General features: G+C 35.2%; 1 protein-coding gene across 17 annotated transcripts in view; it reads right to left on the minus strand.

Annotated features, from left to right (window-relative positions):
* ARPP21 (cAMP regulated phosphoprotein 21) overlaps positions 1-12,035 on the minus strand; it is a 184,832-nt gene that overhangs the window by 127,737 nt on the left and 45,060 nt on the right. For 16 of the 17 annotated variants that reach the window (XR_009462546.1, XM_059728706.1, XM_059728720.1 and 13 more), the window contains exons 2-8: positions 11,466-11,634; positions 9,571-9,776; positions 8,684-8,725; positions 7,744-7,833; positions 3,510-3,666; positions 2,226-2,304; positions 753-812 (exon numbers count right to left, since the gene is read on the minus strand). Coding sequence is in view for 16 of the 17 variants with exons in the window: in XM_059728706.1 (XP_059584689.1) it covers positions 753-812; positions 2,226-2,304; positions 3,510-3,666; positions 7,744-7,833; positions 8,684-8,725; positions 9,571-9,738 (596 nt within the window). In the remaining variant the exon portion in view is untranslated. The remainder of the gene's footprint in view (positions 1-752; positions 813-2,225; positions 2,305-3,509; positions 3,667-7,743; positions 7,834-8,683; positions 8,726-9,570; positions 9,777-11,465; positions 11,635-12,035) is intronic. The other variant, XM_059728707.1, reaches the window with a different exon arrangement.

The following is a 12,035-nucleotide window of genomic DNA, read 5'->3' on the forward strand; positions in this document are numbered from 1 at the left end:
GGTTAAGTTAAGCATCAGCCGATATCAGGAAGTACTTGGTCCCTCCCCTACACTTTGCCTCCAAGTACATCATTCGACACCTGGGCAAGGCACATTAGGAAAGACTTTTTTACCTCCAAATCATGAGCTTTTGACTAATGTCCTTAAAGGACAAGCCTTTTATTCTTCCCTTTCCCCGCATTTTAAAATGTCTATTTTCCCCCTCAAACTGTCAGGGTTTTTGTTTTGTTTTCTTTTTATTTGTTCTTAGCCAATAACATAAACTAGTAGCATAAAACATTAATACATGGAATAAAAACAAGGGCTTTTTATCCCTTAAAATAAGGTTTAATTTTATTTTTCAACATATTAAAATACTGTAGTGTGAAGAGCAAATTGAGCGATAGAATATTTGATTATACATCCTTATTTAGGGATGATTGCATTATATCCTTTGCAATGAAAGGTTTACAATTATTTTTGGGCATAACTGACTGAAGCCAGCTGGAAGCCATTACAGAACTGTAATAAAAATGAAAAGCCATGCTTTTTGTTACACTATCATATGCTAATCTGTAGGTCTTACTGAAAGCCATTTGTCAGGAATTTAGGGCCTGATCTTGCAAGGTGCTAAACTCCAGCACCTGGTGGATTTAGAACACTTAAGTATCTTTCCCAGATGAATGGCATTTTTATTCCCTGAACACAATACATATCGATAGCATGCAAATATTCACATGGCAGAAACTAACCAATAAACAAACTTAACTTACTTGTTGTCACTAATAAAATCAATAATTTCCTGTTCCATTTTCAAGAGTATCATTCTGTCCCTATAAGGAGAAACATGGTGATTTGAAAGATTAACTATCAAAATATTTTTAGATATACAACAGTGTAACTTTTACATTAAATCACAGGAGTCCCTTTATTTATTTACAAATGGTGTAACTACTTTGATTCTAATATTTGCTTTGGAGCACCTGGTGAAAGAAAAAAAGAGACTTCCTCCTCTCTACCCATGCTGACACAAAATAAGAAATGGACTTCATTACTCCTAGAGGACAAGTGCCTGGCAACATTTCCAGCACCAAAGGTCTGTTCAAATGGCTTATGGGAAATGTCCCTTTCTACAAGTGGGGAATGGTGATATTGCAAGTATACAGATATTATTTATCATGTTTCTTTTCAGAGTAGCAAATGGTTGAAACTTTGCCATCAAAGCCGACTTCTGATGGCAAATCTGGTTTCAACCGAAAGAAATTCTTCATAGGAACTCTGTTTTGGGTAGGAAATCACATGCGTCTGTCTAAAAGGAAACAAATATATAGAAACAAAAAATATATTCCATTATGGATTTTTCAGCAAGAGAGGATGCAGTGAGGTTCATAATTCCGTCACCCAACTTATTAAAAATAATGACATAGGGCAGTCTGAGGAGGCAGAACCACAGTCTTTCTGAATCACAATATTCTGTTTTAAAACTTTAAGAATCCAATTTATGATTTTTTAGTAAAATGTTGAAGATTTTCCACAACTTGGCACTCCCCCCAACACATTTTCCAGCTGCCCCTCCCAGTTAGCAAACCATTTATTTATAGGATATTTCAAGGACTTTTCTGTCTTTAATGTGAAATGTGAGTTTATTCATTTTGAAATCCCAGAGATTTTTAACTTAATCTATAAACTGCTCTTTGCCCAATTATTTCCTGGTTTCCTATAAGTGAAAGATGGTACTATGCAATTTTTTCAACAGGAAAAATGAGTATTTTAAATAAAATGTGTATGAAGATCTTTATTAAAACTTTCTTTATACAGTCAAAAAGAACTTCTATAGCGCAATGCCTTTACAGCTCCAGATTGATTGTGTGCATAAGGAGGCTTCTTAGTACTAACAATATGGTGAGAGTTGTATATAGCAGTTCTGAGAGAAAACTGCAGCCTATACATACAAATAGCCCAAATTGTATAGGCTATATGTTAGTGGTAAGAGTCTTGGGATGTAGTTGTGTGAGGGAGAAAATAGACACAATGGTCAAATTTCAGGGAAAGCAATTAACTAGTGGGAAACTGGAAAGCCTATGGAGTGGGGGTTGATTGGTTTATGACTTCTTGTTAAAATTAGCATGCTTCCATCATTACTTTCTCCCTGATAGCATTCTCTAAAACTAGTACTACAAGATGTATAATCAGTATGATATGGCCAGGGCTATACAAGGAGTCTAACTACATGCATGACTACTTACCTGGGATTATTCTTTAATGTGTTAATCAAAAATTCATGCAAATCTATGCCTGTTGAATCTGTATATTCTTGGCTGCAATCTGAAAAAAAAAAAACCAAAAAAAAAAAAACCAGACAACCATTTCATTTCAAAAGGTAAAATTAAGTCACCCATGAGGCAAATTCTGTTTTCAAGTCAGTAGTCTGAAGAAACATTCTAAAATGTACATGCTTGTTACTACTTAAAATGAGCTGTACCCCTGGAAACACCGGAAGGAAACCTACCTTTCTCTATACTATACTAACAACAGGCAGCACCAAAGCTGGATGTTAACAGGGAGTGCTGCCCTTTCCATAATGTAGAAGGTGTTTAATGTCACCTAAGCACTTCCAACTTACTACCCTTAAATACACATTTGTCAAATTCAACATGAAGCATATGCAGATATGCCATGCCAGTGAGAACTCTAACCATTTTAAAACGTTGGCACCAGTAACTTCTGAAAGCTGGTAGGTAATCATGGCAAGCAGCAATAGCGTATTCAAAGTAGATTTACACTGTGGGTTTTGGGTCTTTCCAACACTAGGTATATTCTCAGCTGTTGAGCTCTGTCATCCTCCTCTGAGGACAATTGACAATTCACTTCTGCTAAGGATCTGCCTGCCTGCAGGCAGGCAATGCTTATCCTTAAGAGTCTACGGTGTGGTTTTGTAACATGGCTAAAATTATGTATTGCAAATAAAAAGATAAGTTGGATTCAAAATCATCTTGCATATACCTATTCTGCTAAACCAGAATTACAATATGGGTAATTTAAAAGTGCGGGTTAAAAGCCATGCACAGATTTCTCAATAATGTTAACGAACAGAACAATAGGGCATAAGCAATATATAGGGGTAGAAATCTTTGTGGCAAAACCTATTTTCACTAAAGAGGTAATGCATTCTTACACTATCTTTTACATAAATATTATTTATCATATACGTATATTGGAATACATTGCACATGCACATGTAAACACAGTTATGTTTTAAACAGCTGCTATATACAAACTATTATGCTGTATGAAGAAGTGTCATAGATATGTGACTATACGTTACCTCCTTCTACACCCATCCTTTTGTGACATTTATTCCCTTTTATCCACTTAAATTTGATGTTCAACATATAAATATCTACAGAGTTTTTGCTGTATGTGTAACGCATAGACAAAAACACACACACAGATGTCAGTGTATATAAAATGTAAGTTCAGAAGTTTTGCATGTGATACCATAAAAATGATTTAAATACTTTTAAGTTCACCTTTTGATAACATTCTGATCTTGGGTTTTTCACAGGTTTTATCTTTCTCTTTGTTTTTATCCTTCTCTTTCTCTCTGTCTTTCTCAGAGTCATCTTTACTAGATTTGTCTTCTTCTTGTAGGCTGGGGAAACTTGAAAGCTGTAGTTGTATTGATTCCTGTTGAAAAATAATAACAATTTAGGGCCAGATTCTGTAAACTCTACATGGCTTCCAAATTGCAGAGGTTTACATTAAGGTGTGCACCGTTAGAAAAACTGAAGCCATTAATAAATTAATCTTATGAGGAGAATAATGTATTCTTAGGGCCAAACTGCTATCAGATGTGTGTTTCCATTAACGTCAGAATATCTTCCTTAATATTCCTAAACTAAACACCTCTTAGTTTGCAAATATTAAAAAGCATAGTGTTCTCAATTTCTAGTGATCAAGATTCACTTAATAGTTGTTATAATATTGGAAATTCATACAGGATCTTTCCTTACATTATTTTATTTCTTGATAGAAAATGTTAAAGACAATATATCATTTTTTCCGTGGAAAAAATGTTGCAAATGCATATGAAGTGCCATGAACACATCTAGTGCTATATAGGTTTTAATAATCATTCACTTCCCATAAATAATAAAATCAATAGTACCCTATTAGGCATATTAGGTTATCAGGTTTATCACATTAAAAGCCATCTGGCAATGCTGCGTTTAGGCTAATGCTAAAATGTGCATTATATTTTTGGATAAAGTGGCTATACTAACAACATTTCTCTAATGCTTCAGAAATCTATGTTGTAAAGATTTTGGCATTTCAAAGACCTTGAATCCCTTTGAAGCTGCAGTTATTAGAAAACTGAGAAATTTGTTGTGTTTGACCTCCTTGTTTTGGATTTTATTGCTAATTAATCTCCATTTGCACCAACACTAGATTTTCGAGACAGCAGTTTAAAAAACCCAAAAACCCACAGGTTGGTATTTAAGAAAATTTTAAACAGTGCCATTATCATTTAGAAGGACTAGAACCTGACTGTATGAAGGGGGAAAAAGGAAGTATCTCAGTATTTTCACTTTTTTTATATAAAAATGACTTAACGATATCAGATATATAAACTTTGTAAAAATGCATGCTCATATCAAATTCTAGCAAAAGTCAGTAATATTAGAAGTGTGCTTTTTACATAGGGCACATTTCATACTTGATGAGTGATGCATCACATCAGTAAAATCCAAATTAATTAATATTAGAAAAAATAATAAAAACTGCCTTTCATTACCAAGTTCCAAAGACAACTGATTTACAGAAAAGCAAGTATCTCTACAAAATTATAGTGTATTTTTAAGCAGCAGAATATTAGAACTTAAGTGATGCCTGCAATAACTATTACACACCTTAGAGTCATTAAAATGTTACTTAAAAAACAAAAACAAAAAACAAAAAACCCCCACACAAAAAAAAAAGAACAAAAAAAAATCGGCCACCACAACAAGCATAAGACAAAAAAAAATCTTAACAAAGCCAGTTATCAGGGTAAACATGTCACAGTAAGGCAGGAATTCAACACTGCCTCTGCTGAATCGGTGCCTTATTCTTTTCATAAAGCTGAAATGTGGTACAAAAGACTTGAGATGCAAGGCACTGTAAAACTGAAGTAAGTCATATATCCAAAACACGATGGTTTTCTCAATCCCTACTGTTATTATTATAAGGTGGAAATGCTAACAAAAGGTTGTACTGAATACAGTAAAGGATTAGGAACTCTCAGGCATCTGAAATAAGGCTATGCAGGAGAATATCCCCTATACTGCCAACTTACATTCAATGGACTAAAGTGTTTTCCCCCCCCCCCAACTCTTTCCCTTGTCCAAGTGAGAAATTTAAATACCATTTTCATTACATTAGGGTTTTATATGAATCAATCTTAAGACCAACTTCAGATTCCCTGGGCTACCTATGGAGGGTGATTCTGCTATTATTTCTTTTAAGCAAAAAGAAAAAAAAAATTGTAACTAGTTAATCCATCCTCAGGACTTTAATTCCAAACTGAGAATGACTATTGAAATGCACCTACAGTAACCAGAGAGAGAAAAAAGTGACAGACTTTACAAACAGCATAAACAACACAGAAACAAACAGCATACACTTTGTGTACATATAACATGCTACTAAAGTATTTGGTTGCATTTGAAGAAACACACAAAGGGGCTGTAGTCGTGAAAGCAATCTATTATATATTTTTGTTATATTTATTTTTATTGATTTTTCTCAATAGTAAAATACAATATTAATAAGTACATTGGTACAAGGCAAGTAGAGTGAACAACAAAAGAAATGTTCAATTTGCAATAATACACTGATAGATTAATAGTATAACATTAGAGGCAACATTCCTTATAAGTAAGGACATAGTGAACCATCAGGTAAGCGTTCAAGATCAAGTAATACAGGTAACAAGTTTTTCCTACACAGGAAAATGAAGGCAAATTTTCAAATATAAATACAAACATTAGGTTTGCAGTACAATCCATACTCTGTAGTGCTGGCAATATACCATACATTCTCTGGTACTTAAGACCCTGTGCTTTGTAAACCATTAAGATAAACTAATAAAAAAATTCCAAAGAAACTGAAAATATGTTTCTTTTTCCTTTAACGTGAAAGCAAACCATTTCATTTGGCACAATACTTCCAATATCCTTCAGCCAGTCCAAGGAGGAGAATGCAGGGGTAGCTTTCCTTTGCAAAGCTAATCTGTATTAGTTAGCAAAAAGCCAATAAGAACAAAGTATAGTTCCTATCTAATCGATTACTCTGAGCCAATTGTCTTTCAAACAGACAATGGTGTCCAGGGGTGTTTTGACTCCTGTGATCTTTGTAACAGTCCAAGGATTCTTGCCAGTACCTTGTCAAACATGGGGTAGGACCAAAGGATGTATGTAAGGAACCCCTCCTCTGTCTGGCATCAGGGCGCAGTTTAGGAGAGGTATATTATACCCAAACCTGCCAACCTCCGTGGAGTTTAACATACGTCCTGTGCAGTACATTATAAACTACCATGCGATGTTTAATACAATCTCTTATATTTATATTATTCTCCTTTCATTCTCCATTAAACAATAGAAAACACAAATAAAATGCAGAACAAAAGCCACACATTTCTAATAACGCAAGTTAAGCAAAAAAGCGTATACCTACAACTGAACAACTGATAAAATAATCTGTCAATTGCTCTACTGCATAAGCATCATTGTAGAGCAGTGAGAACTTGGAGAAGTCCACCTGCTAAACAAGATCTGGTTTTTGGTCTTTCAAAAAGAAAAAAGAAAAAAAGTCCTCTCCATACTTATGAGCCTAAGAGGAGAGTTTGATTTGTTTCATTTCAAGTCAATAGAGGAAACTCCAAGAAAGTACACTTAATAAATGTGATTTAAATATTCTGAGCTCACGAAAGCCATTCTCTCAGTCTTTCCCCTTCTTTCTCTCTGTGGCTGATCTCATTTACCAATAAAACTTTTAAGTATCAATGCTGGTAGCTTTTAAGGGTTTTTTTTTTTTTCTAATCTTGCTTTCAGTGGGCAAATTAAAAAAAAAATAGTTTATGACCTTTTTTTGGAAGAGAATCTAAAAGGACTATCTGCCATGGTCTAAATCTGTTGGCTTGAATTGAAATGAAGTTTTGGTCCAAGAAGATTTCTTTGGAATAAATGGAATACAACACCAGTACAGACTGATTCATGCTTTTTTTATATTGGAAAATCTGCACCAAATGTCAGATGGTGCACCCTCTTCACTGCCAATATATATTAGAGTCAATGATGTGTGTATTATTGTGAAGTGCACACTGGAGAAACTGATACATTATAGATCTCAGCTGAACTAGAAACCGGTGCATATTCAGAACTGTATCTGGTGTAGCCTCCAAAGAGAGAGCCTTAGAGAAAAAGAACAATTTTATCTATTTATTTTAAATTTTAAATCTGAATTCTTTTGAATTCTTTTCCATTTGTTGAAATTTTCAGGGGGTCTGGAAAAAAAAGCAAACAACACCCTGTGACATACTGTTAAACTACTACAATATTGCAAAATAATAGTTCACGCTAAACCAGATAACTTCATAAAATCTTGTGCATTGTTGGATGAAATTTTTTCCCCAAATGTAGCATTAAAAGCCCAATTAAGTAACATAATCATGCAAGTGTAAGTGGAAGTCAACCATGCAATCAACAGCAATGATTTCAGATGTACCTGATTATCGTGAAGACCTTCTGCTCCCAGGCGAGGGGAAGACTCCTCGCACACAGCAAGGCTCCGGACCAGTTTTCCCTTGGCTCCTGACTGAATGAGAAAGAAAGAAAAGAAAACAAAAGAAAACTACGGCTCATCGCAAATCTCCAAATGCATCAACTACCCTAATAAAATTTCAAGCAATAACTATCCGCTCATCCTGCCAAGCTCTATTTGCCCGAGATGCAGTTATATCCACGTGGCAAATAGAAGACGATAAAAAGTAAATTTTGTCCAGCACACTGTGCGCCACGCCATGCAGTTTTTGCTTTTCAGCCTTTTTGCTACCTCTCACTTCCACTGAAAATCATAAAGGAAAAACAAAATACACAACCACAAGAAAAATAAATAGCAGACTCAAAGACACTTATTTGCTGTAGCCAGCAGCAATATAAAAATCTGACCGCTGGGAATATATTTTAAACCTTTTATTTTTATTTATTTTTTTATTACCCTGCCCTCCAAAAATAGGGAATAAAGAAATCTCAGTTGAAAAGAAAAGGGGAGAAAAAAAAGAGAAAAGAAATCACTAATTAGCTCCCTTCCTTGTACTCAGCATCTTCAGTCCCTATGATTTCTCCCACTTGATTATTCCTCTTAAATAAAAGTCAAATAAAAATGTTAATTACAAAAGCAAAAAAGGAATGAGATTTTTTTTTTCTAGTTGCACACACACAAGCACACATGCAGTATACCCTCTCAAGCACATGGCCAGCTCAAGAGCATACGGCAGGATAGACAGAAAGGGGACATTAGCACTTAATATCTGGTGAAACTATCTTTGTGCTACATGCTTGTGAGGTAAAGAGAACAGTAAAAGCTATTGTCACATATGCAGACAGCCATCTGAATGTCACTATGGTACACTGAGCTACCATTTCACTTACAGATGGAGCCTTACCTTGGATCTCTTCTTCTGCTGGTTCTGGTTTGCACCTCGTTTCTGTGTGAAACAATCAACATGTGTCTTTTTAATGTAAAATGTCCGCAACGGGAATATCAGCAATACTTCATTAAATTATTCCTGAAGCAATACTGTATCATACAGCAACTTCCCTAAAGCAACTGAAAAGCAGAAGAGTTAAGAATTGCCTCTGCTGACTCTGTGCATTGATCTGATTCGCATAATAGTATGCAGACTTAGCAGTGTTTTGCAATTTTATGCCCAAATAAAAAAAATACAATAAAAGACAACATTTAAGCAAGCCTTTCCCTTTCTCCAAACGTCTCTCTCTTTTAAATCTGTCAGAGCTCCCACTAAATTTGGTTTCTTTCTTTTTACATTTCTAAGTAATAAAAAAGCTCCTCTGATAAAGTCTCAGGTTTTTAATTATCTTTCTTTAGCTGTGCATACTTGCAACTGTTTCTGGCAGTAACTGTTCTATTTTAAAATATGGCATACGCTATGAAATTAAACAAACCAAAAATTCTGTCGGTGTTACCAATCCGTTCATCAGCACAAGATTATTCTTAAAAACCTAAGGAGGGAAAACTATCAGTCTAATATTAAACCAAAATTTCATAGCGGGCACTCAGTGCCAAGCTCACTAGTAAAATAAAAAACTACCAATAATACAACACAAAATAGCTTTGAAAGCCAATTAAGTGATCTCACTTACTCTCTATGGGGTAAGATGGGGTAGGTGAGCACCAAACAATCACAGACAGAAAGAACGCATCAAAATGAAATAAGGAGTGAAGAATAAAGGAAATCGAGCCAAGTGAAAGAGACGATTATAATAACAATAACAAACAGACAACCCACATTCACTCCCTTCTTCCTCTTACCTGGAGCTCTGTCTTGGCATCACTCAGCTTCTCCTCTTTTTCTTCAACTTCTGAGCTTTCAGTTTTATTAATGATGCAGTTCTCTGGGGTCACTTCGGAGATGGCACAATCCTGCTCTTTCACAGCTTCCTCCGCAGTCTCCTGGTTCAATTTACCTTGCTCAGACATTCTTCCAGACAGAAATTAAAACAACAAGATTTGGTGACCTAAAAGGTCAAAACATCACAAAAAAATGGGCGTAAATTTTTTATTTCGATTCCCAAGTGAATCATTTCATTTCCTTTGATAAGCAGACCCAGATAAAGTGGCTCGGGGCAACATGCTCCAGCTGAAAAATGGTATTGAATCAACACTGTCTAACAGTGGAACTGAGGCAAAATAAACAAATAAAAGCAGTTTTATTTTAAAAAACTTGCTTGGTGGTAGAAAATGAAAACCAGATTTGAGGTAAAGTTTTCTCATTCCACAGCCAAAGTGCGACTGCAGAGCTGAAGACAGGAATGGAAAAGGGTTTCTCTTTCCCCCACCACCCCATTAAAAATAAGTCAGATGGATAAAATAGAGGATGACCAATTAACACTTCCGGTCAGAGGCACATCAGTGCTCCCCCTCCTCCAGAATCTATTTAAAAAAGAAAAAAAGCACCTCAAAGAATACTGCAGATTTCTCTCTCTCGGGTACTGCTCTGTGTATAGTGAGAGACTACAGCATTCACTACAGCAAACAATTAAATTCACTTGAAGAGGTAATAATTCAATATAAATATGAAATCTAAATTTGGCAATAAAGCTCTCAGGGTCAACATTTCCAGGCATCAAACTGACAGCTCCATTATTAAAATCATAAGCTTCTTCCCAAACCCCATGTCACTCTCCATGTCACTGTGGAAATCCTCCTGGAAGCCCTTGGCAGGTAGCTCTAATGAAGATATCTTAACTGCACTGCATTACTCTGAGCTCACAATGAACTGTTTTACTGAAGCCTTAAATGGCTTATCAAAGTAAAAGACTATTATTATTTTTCCTCTCCCTCCCCACAAAACATCCCCCCACACAACCCCACTGATCAATTGTCAAATGAATCTTATGAATAATTTAGCTTGCTTTTTTTTTTTTTTTTTTTTTTTTTTTTTTTTAAGATGTATCTAGAGAAAAAACCCCAACAATGAACAACTGCAGTGGAAAAAGGAATTGTTTCAGAAATAGACTGTGCAATTGCTCGCCTCCCAACAATGAAACAAATTATTTAGACAAATCTATAGGTCGCCATGTTTCTTTTTACAGCTAATAATTAACATTCAATGCGTCCCGTAACACTGTCCCTCTCTTTTCTTTTAACTGGAAATATAAACAAAGATGCATTTTAAAGTCTTGGTACTTTTGGCTTCAGATTTTGATTTTTCATCTGCTTTCGCACACTAAATAAAGCAAATTATGATAAAGTGCTTCTTGTATAACAATAGAAATATAGTATTGCTTTGCAGAGGACTGTGGGAATTTGGTGGACTGAGGTTTTCCTAACATTTATGACTTTCAGATGTGTGAATCTGAATGTCATGACGGGATTGTAAGCTCATACACGCTATAGAGTACAGTAATACAGAATTCAATAATTTCTCAAAAGCATTCAATTTTTTATTGGGAAACATAATGTTGCCAATTAGTTTCTGGCTGTTGTGTACTTATGCTTGTAACTCAAAATAATTCACTAAAATTTAAAATCTATTTAATGAGCTACATGACCTCAAACAAACTTAAGATGATTTAGGCGCTTATGTACACACACACACTACATGCCTTTATGTACACATATTCCACTAATATATCTACATGCTCACAAAATATTTACTAATACAAATATCACAACAGCACTAGATTAACATGCAAGCTATTTACCTTCAAAGTTGCTTTAATTCCTGATGTCTTTCTTGCTGCTTCTGTTGCTCTTCACTGGTTAAATCCACACAAGTTATGAAAGACAATGCGCGTCCCATGTCCCCATTAACAGTTCAGAATGCCAATCTCCATGCTGTTCCTTTAGACAGTTTGACAGATCATCATCAACCTGGAAAAAGACGAAAAGTAAATAATAATAATGGAAATAATCATGGTAGGGTTAAGGATGCAATAAATAGGACCAGATTTCTAACACTAATGACCAGCTTCAAGCAAATCACTTTCACAGCTTGATCCAGCTCCACCTGTCTCAAAACTGCCTGCTTCTTCTCTAATGAAGGCTAGAGCCGGCTGTTCAAGTCATAACAGCTCCTACGCAAAGCGCTAAAATTAACAATTGCATTATGCACTGAAGATTACTCACTTCAATTTTAACCTTTTTTAGTGAATTCTAGCACTTTTCATTTAAAAAAAATGTATAAGCTCATCTGTTTGCTTCAATGGAAATCAGTATAGGCTGTGAGCTGGGGGGGGGGGGGGGGTGTCTGTTTTTAACCAAAGCTCGAGCCC

The sequence above is a fragment of the Alligator mississippiensis genome, chromosome 5, assembly GCF_030867095.1.
Source record: "Alligator mississippiensis isolate rAllMis1 chromosome 5, rAllMis1, whole genome shotgun sequence".
NCBI classification, from domain to species: Eukaryota; Metazoa; Chordata; order Crocodylia; family Alligatoridae; genus Alligator; species Alligator mississippiensis.